Source organism: Polistes canadensis, unplaced genomic scaffold (genome assembly GCF_001313835.1).
Source record: "Polistes canadensis isolate GaletaPanama2010 unplaced genomic scaffold, ASM131383v1 scaffold_248, whole genome shotgun sequence".
In the NCBI taxonomy this organism is placed as follows: domain Eukaryota; kingdom Metazoa; phylum Arthropoda; class Insecta; order Hymenoptera; family Vespidae; genus Polistes; species Polistes canadensis.
The window spans coordinates 173,564-188,176 of record NW_014569795.1 but is presented as its reverse complement, the minus strand read 5'-3'; the positions used below and the strand labels follow the sequence as shown (position 1 = coordinate 188,176).

At 33.7% G+C, this 14,613-nt stretch overlaps 1 protein-coding gene across 1 annotated transcript; it reads right to left on the bottom strand.

Annotated features, from left to right (window-relative positions):
* Positions 1–182: 182 nt before the first annotated feature.
* On the bottom strand, positions 183–2,681 carry LOC106790584 (fork head domain transcription factor slp1-like). The gene has a single exon (XM_014755594.1). It carries the CDS (start codon positions 2,273–2,275, stop codon positions 944–946), a length of 1,332 nt encoding a protein of 443 aa, XP_014611080.1. The 5' UTR covers positions 2,276–2,681; the 3' UTR covers positions 183–943.
* Positions 2,682–14,613: the final 11,932 nt, after the last annotated feature.

Here is a 14,613-nt window from a genome sequence, read left to right as displayed (position 1 = left end):
ATATCAATACATTTATAAATGTTTATAACAATATTGACTAATATCATTCTCATATCAGTCTCATCATCTTCATTCGACAAATCCATTGTTTACAAGATGTTTTATTATTAATATTAATAATAATAATAATAATAATAATAATAATAATATACATATACATATATGTATATTTATTTACAAATTTATTATATTACTTCGCTAATACATTTTCTAAGGATGAATTTAATGATATTAAACAAGTAATATATTCAAATGTTCGTGACTGTAGGATTTGTGAAAAAATTGGGCCAGAGTAGACTGAAACGAATGAAATGCGGTACTCAAATTTACATTTTTCATGCCACTATTTTAATCATTATATTAATTATCCAGATCTCAAATTAAACTTATTCACGAATACTTAATATTTAATAATATTTGGCATGAAGATATTGGATCTCCCATGGCATATCACTTTGAATGATTAAAGTATTATTAATAGAAAATAATCTCATCATATTTTAACTTATACCTACAATCGATCGCAATAATTTTCTTAACGACAATTTAATCTACGCGCATTTATCTATTCATTATATTTTACAATTCGTATGTACAAGTGGTGTGTCCCTTTTTTTTTTTTTTTTATGATTAGGACTTTAAATATATATAATATACTATTAAATAAAATATAAATTATAATTTGGAAAATAGAATTAAATAGAAGATACATTTATACAGTAAACTTTACAAGACAGTAATCGTTCCGTACATACCATTAGATTTGAATTAAAATAAATGAATTTCGTCGGGAATGAAACCGATAACTCGTCGAAAAGTACAATTAAAAGTAAAATAATTGAATCGTAATAATTAATTGATTAAGTTCTAATAGAAATAAAACAAATCCTAATAAAAAAAAAAGAAAAAACAAGAGAGAAAGAAATGAAGAAGATTATAGAATTCAACTTTGCCTGCCGGTTAGAACGGTAATGGGTTTGAGTAAAAGTTGTGGAGGAGAGTGAGGAATTTGTCTGTTGGTTTGTTGTACCATCGTATTACTAGAACAAATTGAAACCGGTGGCGAATGGGGGGACATTGGTTCGGGACTACTACCCGGTGATGCCGTATTGGAAGGTGGTTGACTCAATGCGGAGGGTTGATTGACATGATACCTTTGTTGTTGATTAAAAACAGCATGGGTTTGATGTTGATGATGATGATGTGCTAACGATCTCAGAGTAGTGTAAAAATCGTAAGGACCGGTAGCCGGGATGTTTGATATCGTAGCGATATTTGTTGGATAACCGGTGGAGGTTTGGAGTAACCTTTCCATGGAAAAAGAACCGTGTGCTGGTGGTGCAGCGGTTGCTGGAACTGGTTGAGGTTTGCAAGGTAAGCCAGTGGCGGCGGTGGTCGTTGAAGCCGTGCCAGGTAAAAGGCTCGTTGGATAACCACCCGGTGGGTTGGAATAAGCTGCAGTTGCGGCTGGATATACGGCACGATGTAGATAAGGAAAAGTGTAGAGGGTAGTTGGCCAACCCGCTGGTGCATACGGATTTGGATACAAACCACCCAAGGACATGCTTCTTTTGTATGCGGCCATTCTCGACCTCGATATCGCTGAAGATCTCCTTCTCAATTTTCCCGTAGTACCACCGATAAAAACATCGTCCGAGCTCGGATCCAACATCCAATAATTACCCTTACCGGGATCGTCGTAGTGTCTCGGTACTTTGACGAAACACTTGTTCAACGACAAATTGTGCCTTATAGAATTTTGCCATCCCTGTTTATTGTTCTCGTAATATGGGAAATTTTTCATGATGTATTCGTAAATGCCGTTTAAGGTTAATCGTTTTTCCGGACTTTCGCGAATGGCCATCATTATCAATGCGTTGTAACTGTACGGCGGTTTTTCAGGTTTTTTTTTAACGTCGCTAGTTTGATCGTCGTTGCTATTATTGTTCTCTCCCGAATGATTTTCATTCGGATGATTAGTTTGATCCGACGGATTGGTCGAATTAGAATTTCTCGAGCAATCCAAGGGGGGCGGGGTTTCCGTGCCGTCACCTGTTACATCCAAATCACAAGACTCGTCGCTATCCTCGGCGTGCGATGCATCGGAGGAAATCGATTGGCTGACCGACGGTACCGAGGATGGTGTTCCAGAACAAGCTTCCGGTAATATACTACGAATGCTAAAACTACTTTTAAGTGTAGTTCGTGGTGGTGGTGGTGGCGATGCCGCCGTCACCGTGTGTTGTTCGTTAGAAGCCTCCATGTTAACCATCATTTGTTAGTATTCCTTGAGCCCCAATTCGCAAATTAATGTTTGCAACACTTTTTCGATTTATCGCCGTATCACACGCGTATATTCGATAGTTCCCAATCGAAAAAAAATCCTTTATCACGTAATTATTATCTCTCTATTATCAATTATCATAATTGGACGTAGAGTAATAAATCACGCACATCACAGCAAACAAACAAACAAACACTTGTTTAATTATTATCCTGTTAGCAAACTTAATGGGGGATCAACAAAGTTCGTGCACTTATTATTTCCAAGTCGAATAAGAAACGTTTTATCGTGTATAACGAATTGAAAACAAAAAGAAAACAAAACTAGAAATTGATTGAACAGATGCAACATAGGAAGGAACGAATAACCGAGGCGCTCCGTCGGAGCATCTGCGCGTTTCTGGCAACTTCCCCACCAGGTTCTAGGTTCTTATACATGGATTTAAGTCACGCCTACTGTGCAACCAAGTTCAATGAAAAGAGGAGGGTTCGGCCAATGGTGTTATTCCTATCCCTCCCGAAGAAGGTACAAAACGCTTTGATTCCCCCACCAATAGGCTCTTTTGCGTCCAATGTTTGACAGCAAACAATGCAAACAGCGCATAGGATCGACGAATACATACTCGAGTGGGGGTAGTTCGAGGGTTTTAGGGTTAGCAAGGCCTAGCCTTTTGATATCAAGTCAATGGTTCGCGTTTCGTGCTTCGGTTATGTTAGATTCATACTTGTGGTAGTAATAACCGACTGTATTTTCTTTCCTATGGTGGGGAGCGCAGCCGCAAGAAGACGCATATAAGGCCGCGTGTGCAAACAAATCCCTGCAATCCGCACTACTACGCCCTCCCTCGAGGATGGCGGGCTTTGCTTGCTTGCTTGTTTCATTCGGAGAAGGGGTGCACCCGTCTGGTTACCTTCTGGGTTACATGGAATACGTTCATCCGAATGTCATCTTTATTTTCTTTTCTTTTCTTTTCTTTTCTTTTCTTCTTCATTCAAAAGGTGGGTGGGAGGGGTGGGTCATCGTGGGTTTACAATACTGGACAAACACGCGTATGATTTTTGCGACCACTAAAGTGTGTGTTCACACTTTTATCATAGATACATTAGAAATATTCATTGAAATTGTGTATATTTTAATTACGAGTATTATTTTTCAGCAATTTTAATTAATTTCGATTGAATTAATATACAATTGAAATTTAGATAATATGTGTACAAATTGGCAATTCAAATTTCCGAACAATTCGATATTTATTTCGGATTACAAGTGAACTATACGGGAGATGTTAACTTTTATACGTGGTCCATTCTAACTCAATTGAATCATCGTCAGAACGAGATAATGATCACCCGCGGGGTTTATAATATCCACAGTTAGATCACTTCTCGCGTTAGAGTTTAAATCGTCGGTCCCGTTTGATCCCCGACCATGTGTCATTTCGCTATCTCCCTGTTGTGTCTACCGAAAGATCAAAACTCCCATGAGGAATTAAGGAACAACAAAAAATGTGACTCTGTAAAAAAAAAAGAAAAAGAAAAGAAAAGAAAAGAAAAGAAAAGAAAAGAAAAGAAATGAAGAAAACGTTCATAAGTCTTCCATGGGACCTAACAACTCGACGATCAACAACCCCTCTCCACCCCACCCCACCCTCGTCCACATCTTCATTCCTCATCTTCCCTACATTTCAAAATTTGTATCTTTCGATTCGATCTACGAACAACTTACTCTCCTCGGTGGTCCAAATTCTGTTAACAATTTAGAAAAAACATAATACCTCTTATATCGATTATTATCTTGATCTTGACAAAAATTATTCAACGTTGTCCATTGATATCTGTAATTAAATGATTTTAAATCGTTACAACAAATTTTTGTAAATTACTTTCAAATATTTCTCGTGATCGAATTAAGATGATCAGGTGGTGAAATAATTGAAATATTAAACTGATGCAACAATGATTGCCAAAGTTGTCGGTTGGAGAGCAAGATTTTTTTTCTCAAAGATTTACGGGTTCGTTAAAAAAAAAAAGTGTAACGCGATGTGGTGTCGAAAAAACGAAATTAGGGGGATGCCTTTAGTAGAGGTGGGAGTGTACGAGGTTCTAAGATCTTTCGAAGATTTGTTTCTTCCATGTATGTCGGCAAAAGGTAAAAAGAACTTCTTTTTTTTCGGTATTATGCCGCATATATTTATGCATATTTCTTTTTTTTTTTTTTTTTAAGCCTAAGACCCCCTACGGTCAAAGTGTCGTCACCCCGTGGCGAACCTTAGATTTAGTTACATCCCCTACGATCTCCTTACATCCCCTTTTCTCCCATACATTTTTTTTTCTTTTTCATTTTCCCCATTCCCGATTCAGAGATTTTTTAATTATTTTCCTACTTTCTTTTTTTGTTTTTTTTTTTTCCCATTACACGCGAACTTGTGCATTTATTTTTCTGACACATCAGACATTTCGGGGTGATTAAGAATTTTGGATGAAAGTTTCAGAAAAACAAAAGAATCTAATAGAAAAAAGTTGTGATTGAATCTTTTTACCATACCGTATGATCACCACTCCCCTACCCGCCCCGCCCCCGCCCCCCTGTGGAGATAAGAAAGAAAAGGGAATTTCGTCCGCTCAGACAACCGTATCTAATCGTTGAATTAAAAATACTTATAGCATTATTATCGTTTAGTTATTATGCATTAGTCCCGATCTTTAAATTGAATGGCCGCTTCTTTTTTTTCATCGTTCATTATCTCCACGCACGTTTAATGATAATAAAAGAAACAAATTACCAGCGATTAAGAATGACAATTCAATCGACAATAGGTTTCCCTTTCCATGGGTGCATCTCTCATTGTGTATGCGTGAAAGATTGAAATACAATTCGAATGCATTCGTGAATTATTTTCTTAGATTTTGTTAAATATCATTTGGAATAGAAATTGGTGGTGCATTTGATGAGATTAATTATATTACGTATCGCGTATTAATTTCTCGTTAAATGTGTCACGCGCGTTTAATTTTCGTTTGAATAGTTTCGAATATTTATCATAAATGAGATAAGTGTTTGTAAAAGTTGCACAATTGTTTGGTATTTAGAAATGGTATTTTGATTAGAATTTAATGCATCGTGTAAATACGTTTACTACGTTTATCGATGACAATATTTATTAATATTTAATAGATTAATATTAGATAATTTTCGTAAGTGTGTTTAAGAATTTTTTCGAAATTATTTCTAAATACAAGAAAAAAAAGAAAAGAGAGAAAGAAAAGATCAAGAGTATATTCGTTAATCTCAATTCGCCATGCTGCATTTACCTAACAATTAGTCATGGATTTTCCTCAAAAGAAAAACCACACCCATAGAAACTTATACAACCAAAAAAAGAAGACATCATCTTACCTTATCCCTCATTCGTTACGCACACCAAGTCACCTAAAGTTTAGGATACCTAAAGTTTAGGATACCTAAACACCAGCAAACCTAAAATCTAACATACTTATACATCAACTCAACTATATACTCTAACACATCTAACAAAAATCAACGGATTTACGGAAGAACTCGTTTGAACGTCCAACACACTTTTAGATCAATAGGTTTGCGCAGAAACTCAGCTAAACTTTAACACACACATATATAATCGAATCACGAATTTGCTGGAACATAACCACACACGTGAAAATCTTTCTACGTCCCTAACTTAGTGACTATATTTTCAACCCTCAGGTCGTATACAGCAGCTAGTTTCCAGAAGCATAGGGCCACTTTTCTTTCTCGATTGTGTCAGGTAGAAATGAAAATACACAAGTGGACCAACAAACGAATCTTATTTGCTTGGACAATGCAATTCTTTTCCCTCGAAAGAAAAAAGAAAAAAAAGGGAAAAGGCAAAATCTACGAATTTTTCTCTTCAAACATTTTGTCTTCCTCGCATTGAAAAAAAAAATAAATAAATGATCGATCGATTGATCGTTTCGCAGTTTAGAATTGCGAAATATTTATGAAAAGGGTGTAGGATTTATTTCTGTTTCTTTTTAAACAAGATCAACGCTAAATTTTTAGCATTCTAAGTTCGAAAGTCAAAAATTTGATCCGCAAAGAAAATATAAACAAAATTGTAGAAAGAAATAAAATATAAATATAGACGCGAGAATCTTATAGAAAATATCGTAGAAATCTTTGTGTACGTCAGGTTGTCAGAAATTCTTCAAAATCAATGATGCGTAAGAGAATAAAAAAGAAGAGTTATCTGCGGAATACAACAAACGTTTAATCTCGATCTGCACCCCGACTCCCCTTTTTTCACAGATTTTCTGTAATACTCCATAAGCTAATCCCACCTGCCATGAACGGGATTTAAATTCTTCCTTATATAGAGGAATAAAAAAAAAAAAGATTAAAAAGAAAATAGAGAGGATATTGAATTTGGGTAAAGAATTTCTAACAATCTTCTTCTTTCATTGGTTATTCAAATGTAAATCTTACTAAGACGATTAGGTTTGAAATTCATCGTAGCAACACATCATTCGTATTTGGACTACGTTACAATTGATATATCTCAGAGAAATATACTATAATATTTTTTTAAATGTTGTTTATTTTAAAATAAGAGAAGGTATAATAATATTAAATTCATCTTCATCACATTTTACACATACAAATCTTGACATTATCCAATTTCGATCTTTCACAATAATATATATAAATGTATATACGTTCTCGTTCTTTTTTTCATTCGTTTGATCATTCGCAAAGCAACGCAGTTGATAACAACGAGTCCAATACTGTGGGCCACACTAGACACTTAGCCTTGATAGAGTTACATTGATGGACAAAGGTTGGTGAAAAGAAGGCTCGTTAAAGTCGTAAAGCGATTTATTCTAATATACCGAACAGCGCCTTAACAAAAAAAGCCAATATTTGCACGCACAAAAGATGGATCATAGAATGTCGTCCGACTAACTCATTCAATTCGCTCAACGTCCGCCGGGTAAGAAGAAGCAAATAAAACGAAAAGGAACAAATAACATCTGACGTTTCTAACATCGTGCAGTAGCATGCTGTTACGTATAATCTTTTTCCATCCAAACCCGTTAGCTTGGTCAATAAGTAATATAACCATTTTAATAATCTTATGCATTATTTATTTATACGATTAAATAAAATTCATGGAAATAATAGGATAAAGGTGTATGATGATGATGATGATGGTAGTGATATATTTGGGTTATCTTTTTTTATATTTTATTTTAGCTCTTTTAGTAGAGCCACAATAAAAATAAATAAAAGAAGGAACAAAAATATTGCCCCAGGAAAGAACAAAATCGGAGTAGCATGAAATTCTGAAATGACCGCAAATATAACAAACCGAGAAACCAAAAATCCATCCGAATTTTATTCTATTTTTTTCCATTGTGAAAAAGGTCCTGCTGTAAAGTCGATTGCAAGGTGGAGGATTATAAAATTCTGCTCCCTTTTTCTTTCTTTCTTTCTTTCTTTCTTTCTTTTTAAACCCTTAAACGCGAAGGGATAAAGTGCCATAAAAGTTAGGGTTATTTTATTTTAGAGAAGAAACTCAACCGGTAGTATCAAGATGCCGATTTACGTGGCAACCATATGGAAAACCACAGAGGAGTAGGAAGAAGGATTCATCAGAGATATATGACCATGCGAGGGGGGAAATGCAAAAAGGGTGCAGGGACTTGGAAACGAACTATGGAAAATTCTTTTATGGTATTTTGTTTTCTTCTTYTTCTKTTTYTTTTCYTTTTTTTTTTTTTTTTTTTATTAGAAGCTATTATAGTTTTAACGATCTTGGAAGATATTTCACAAAATGAAAAGATAAAAAAGAAGGTAGGAAAATATTAGCCGAAGTGCATTATTATTTCACATTCAACCCCTCCCCCGCTTATTTCTTATTGTCAGATATAATATCGTTGTTATTATTTAGGATTTCTTTTTTTTTCTGTTCTTTTTGTTATATTGAAAAACGATATTGAATAAAAAATATTGTATTATATTATATATTACATATAGGGAAAGTATATTTTAATCGTAGAAAATTCTGACACACTAGTTAGAGTTTATTTTTTTTTTGGATCAATCGAAGTTACTGTATACTTACTGTATATTACTGCAGTAGTCTATAAGGTTTCCTCTTTCGTTTCGCGTTCCTCCAACGCCTTCCCGATAATTGGCATTCGGTTACGTCGATAAAGGGATACTTCTGACACGCCTTATATATATATATGTATATGTATATGTATATGTATATATATTTTTCGTCATTTTCCTTCTGCCCTCCTCCTTCTTCTTCTTCTTCTTCTTCTTCTTCTTCTTCTTTCCTTTCCTTTCTGTTCTTCTCCAAGTTTATTCCTATGGTTACATAGGTGGGCATTCGCAAAACCGTATCAATATTTATAGCACCTCGTTAATTCCCCAGGATAGATCGGTTTCGGATATCAGAGATGTTATCCTTAGAAAGGTGAACGCTTTTTACCGTCTAACGAGATTCAATTTAGATTTTTATCTCTTATTCCCCTCCCCCACCCCCATACTTTCCTACCCGTTTCACTTTTTTCTCCCTTTTTTTTCTTTTTTTCTTTTTGTAACGAATACAAACATCGGATAAAAAAATAAGCTGGCAAAATATATTTCCGAGGCAAAGAGTTCTTCTTCTTCTTCTTCTTCTTTTTCTTCTTCTTCTTCTTCTTCTTGTTCTAATTTTATGAACGTAAACTAACCTGCCAACAATTTTCTCAGAATGCGTATGCAAATTTTTGTTAAATATTTGAAAACTACGTTTTTTTTTTAGAGGTGGTTCTTATATCAGTATTGCATGTTACGAACTTAAAGTTGTATGATCGATACAAAAGATTAATTAACAGAATATATATATATATATTTTGTATATTTGAAAAAATATAATTGAAAAATTTGTGTAATATATTTTATCGAATGACCTTTCTCGAAGAAAAAAGATTAAGTAAGAAGATCTGATCGTAAAAGTCTCGAATGGTAGAGTGGCCGAGTTTCGCTTGTTTTTGTAATGCCAGTAAAGGTCCAGACGATCTTGTAATTCAATCTATGCATATGTTAACATACATTTCAAATGTATGCATAGTAAACGATATACATACGTATCATCATCATCATCATCATCATCATCATCATCATGATCATCATCAGAATGAGAAGATAGAAAAGAAGTGTTCTCTGCTTTTCTTCAAACATTTTTTGATGACACAAGGACTCTCCTTGTCAGTGAATCCACCCCATACCCTTTTCACCTACATATAATCCCACAATTATTATTATTATTATTATTCGGTTTTTAGTTAGCGAAAGAAGAGACATACAAAAAAATTTGATGAACAAACTGGTAACAGTATATAACCGGTAGGAATACAATCGTTCGTTTCAAATCAAAATTCATTCACGTTTATTCTGTTCCATAGGAAAACAAAAAGATTCAGGGTGGTGTCCAATAATCTATTGGATTATATATTCCCAACGTGACCAGTGGTTCTTAAAATATAAATTTGGATTCCTGGTAAGGGTAGTATCCAAAATTAACTTATATATTTTTCTTTTATATTTTCTATCACGATATAATATTATTGTCAATTTAATCGTTTACTTTTAAATCAATTTTATTCAATATTCAATTATTTCCATTATCAATGATTAATTAATTACACCTGTATAATCAAATTTATAGACATTATACAATATTATATTAATAATTTGATAAAATGATAAATAGATAAATATGTGAAGTATACTATAAAAAAGAAATATTAAGAACCACTGATCCATGGGGACGACACAGTATATACCTCAAGTACAACCACGATAATTCTTCGTATTAAATTGAAGTAACATGGATTGAGATATGACGGAAGGGACGGACACCACACACACCTGGAACATCTGGAAAAATTGTCGGAGGAAGTTTGGGGGGGGGTGAGTGTGAATTTGTGAGATCTCTCACTTATATATATATACACTCTTTGAATATTCTCAACTGTTTCTTTGACTTTTGAATTTGAGGTGTGTGTATATATACTTGAATAAGCACAGTGGGTATACAGTTTCATCAAGAAACCGGGCACTTTGCATTGATGCATCAATTATTATCCCTTAGAGAAGTGGAGCGATGTGTATCTGTTGGAAACCGCACCCCGAGTGTCTATCTGTCAACGTGTACGTGTGCGTGTACGTCTTGTATACGTGTGAAACAGAAAATAAGTTAGAAAAAGAGAGGTGGGAAGGAGTGATGGGTGCTGAGGGGGGTTGAGGGGGACCTAGTGTTCATGAAGAAGGAAGGAGAGGCGTGAATGCTGAGATGATTGGATAAAGAGGATATATTTTTCAAAGTTTGGACTACCTTTTGTCCTATTCCTACGATCCTATAAAATGTTCCCTTTCTAGACGTTTTGCCGCTACCACATAGATAGAAAGAGATGTAAAAGAAAAATATAGATCCCCCCACCCCCACCCCTTCTATTTCTTCTTCCTCGCTCCCTCTCTTTCGTTTTTTCTTTCTTTCTTTCGTACTGTTGCTTTCCTCTTTTGCTTTTGCTTTAGCTTTTGCTTTTTTCTTCCTCCTTTTGCAAATAAACTCGTCGCCGAACGAAAAAGTTGCTCGAAGGGGAAAAGAAAAACCACCGGATGATATTCCGACTTCTTTCATCGTTATACTACCGAACTCCGATTCTACGAAAGAGAAACGAATGACGGTTCTATCTTTCTCTTTCTTTCTTTCTTTTCTTTTCTTTCTGTTTCTTTCTTTCTTTCTTTTTTATAACGTGAAACGAGAAACCTGTGGTTAGAAGAAACTTGCCACGCTTCTTCTTCCACTTCTTCTTCTTCTACTTCTACTACTTCTATTCCTATTAAATTCTCTTTTGTAAATCTAGAAATGGTTACCCACTATATAGATTGATTTTATTATTATTATTTATTCATCTTTCTGATAGATTATTTTGATTATTTTATATATAATCTTTTGTGTGCATTTATGCGAATTTAATTTGCATTTTTTTTCTTTTGATTTAAATCTAACTTTTGTTGAATAATACTTTTTTTTAATATAATTTTTCATTTCTTTTAATTAACTAAAGGTTTTTTTTTATATATAAGAAGCATGGAGTAATTATTACACGATATCATTTATATTTGTTGTTTTCTTAATTTCTTTTGGTAAAATAATAATAATGAAATGGATGTTAAAGCTGGCACAATGTTTTCTCATATAAGCAAAGTTCTAATCTCGTTAAATAGGATTTACGTCCATTTACTCTCTCGCGTTTGGTTCCTCGAAGTCTCAACTCAAGTAGCAATCGGCGACGAGTGTTTCGTCCGTTCATAAGTTAAAGTTACGACGTGTAAATAAACTCAATGCTTCGTTGGTTTATTAGGAAACTTGTCCAGTTTAACAGATTCACTATATCTATCTCTTTTTATTTTCCTACAGGGTTTTTAACAATTTCGCTAATATATTTCCCCATTCAAATTCAAAGATCAAAGTCATTCGATGTATTTCCAAAATTATTAATAATCGTATTCCCGCATATTATTATTGTAATTCCGAATCTTGGGTATAATACGAAATTAGATCGATTATACGTATTATATGAAAATCAAATTCCGAGAAATAAATTATAAAAGAATAAATTGATCTCGGAGAAAGAACACCTATGCTTATTATCACTCCTATTAAATAAATCCTGTTATTTTCTTTTTTTCTTTTTCTTTTCCTTTTTTTTTTTTCGTAGGATTAGATAAGCCGAAAAACTAAACGTCTTCTTTAGTATTTTGTTTACTTTACACGATACCCCTCTTCTTCTTTCATCTGGCACACGAGTAGAATAACTCGAAATTAGAAGAAGAAGAAGAAGAAGAAGAAGAAGAAGAAGAAGAAAGTCACTCTTTGATACTTTACGTAGAAGTTAGAAAGAGACAGATATAGGAATATGGTTGGGACTATGGGTAAAAAGGAAAAAAACGTTCACAAGGAAGGTTTACGTTCATGGTTCTTGGCTACTGTTGCTGTTCCAATAGTACTGGTTAGTTGTGGTGGTGGTGGTGGTGGTGGTGGTTACGGTGGTGGTGGCGGTAATCTTCAAAGAGGAATCCGCGTGTTTGGCTAACATCTCTAAAACAAAGTGTAAACTAACTAAACGTCCACTCGGTGTTTACTCAGTGGCGAGACTAAGAGGAAGCTCTGCTTGTTCTGTTTTTTGCCCCCCCCCCTTCTTCTCTCTTTTTTCATCATCTAAATTCATCCTTTTTTTTATACATATATATTTAATATATTTTCATTTTAATTTCATTCCACAATCGATCTAAAACGTTTTAATTCATTTAAATATTAAAATACTAATTAATTCTCTATTTGATATTAAATTATATAATAAACATATTTTGTCACAGATAGAAATTATATTTCAAATTTCTTAATCGATTGTTTAATCAAATTCTCAAGAATCTTGATCGGTCACAATCGATATTCGTAATTATTCAAATATAAGTGTTAACTTTTCGAATGTGGTAGAAGAAAATGTTGAGTTTAAAGTTGAGTTTTAGTATATCTCGGAGAATTTATTTGGTATCATCCCGGCTGTTTCCCAGCCGGTTATCGGCGACTAGCAGCAAATCTTCACGCGTACTGGAATTAATCAACGAGCTGGGCCATCAAAGACCCGAAAGCTGCCCCCTGAAGGAGTTTGTTTATCTCCTTGGATCTTTGGGGTATAGCAAGAAGACACCACGTACATTCGTATTACACGAGTCTCTTCTACTCTTCACTTAACTTCTATCTTTCTTTCTTTCTTATTTGTGCCGACAAAAATTCACCCGTTCCTCTTCTTCCTTCCTCTTCCTCTTCTTCTTGGAATCTTCTTGCATTTCTAATCGGCCAGTTCTAACGTCTCTGACGAGTACCAGCCTTTACTCTTCTCGTTTCTCAATAAACTTTTCTTGCTTTTTTTCTTTATCATTATTTCCCTTTAATCTCTCTGACGATAGAAAACGAGGAAAAGGAATGGATTATTCGTAAAAAAAAAAAGATTTAGTTTATATTAAGAGAGAATTATTTCATTATTTATTGTTATATTTATATAATAGTGTGCACGCGTACACAGAGGAGGTAATCCATGACATAATTTCATTTAAATTTCTTTTTTCATTTAGGATAATCCATTTCTTAGAATTGTGTTATTAATATTTCAATTATTGTAAAAACGTACGAATCAAATACCAATTGACAAATTTTAATATTCATTGCATGTGCAATACAATAAAATTTATTTATATTTTAATATAATAATAACTGCTTGATGTAATTTCATTTGATCGCATAATCCGAACAAACAAGATTTTAATTCACACCCCTTTCCCCTAAGTTCTAAATCCTGCCCATACTTAACAAAATATCCAACGTGGTGGAGTAATAAAAAATAAAATTCCTCTCTTCACAAGTAATCACTTTAATAAAATATAAAACTTAAAAATCTCTTGGAAAATCGATAATGCAGAGAGAGTGAGATTTTTGGCAGTGTTGTTTTTTTCAAACGATTAAAAGAAAAAAAATGATTCAAGGGAAAAATGATTCTTCCCTTCTCTTATTCTCCTATTCCGTCCTTCTTCTTCTTCTTCATCATCATCATCTTTTCTAGTTTTCTCCTTGGTCTTTTATTATTCCGAACGGTATTGGAAATGGTTCTCGTAATTATGGTTGTGTTGTGTTGTGTTATATTTATATAAGGTTCCATGGTAGCACGAGCTTGTTCACGTTTCGGATCGGTTATCATAAAAAAAAGATCAACGACATCACGCAGCGACAGAAGGCAAAAAAGAAAAAGAAAAAGAAAAAGTAAAAAGTAAAAAGTAAAAAGTAAAAGTAAGGAAGAAAAAGAAACTGACGCGTTGCAGAACTGTCGAGACTCCCATTCAAGTTTCTAGGGGGTTTTCAAGTTAGAATTGGTATTGGTACATTGTTAGTCGCATGCCTACCCGTGTCCGGTATTATACGATAACTTATCCGTTAGTTCACATTTTATAAAGTTTTATTTATTGATAAAAAGTATAATCAAATAGATCTTAGGATTCACAAAACATTTCCATTTTATATATCTTCCAATAATAATTATATTTTTGTAAACCATGGATTTTAGTTTACGAAAATAAGATTAATTTCTTTTTTTTTAACATCCAATACGAATACAAATTTTGCGCGAAGTTATTGCTAATTATTTTAAGAAACAAAAAAAAAAATAAGAAACTACTCATACGTGTGGTCAAAAATTACTAGAAATAAAATATATATA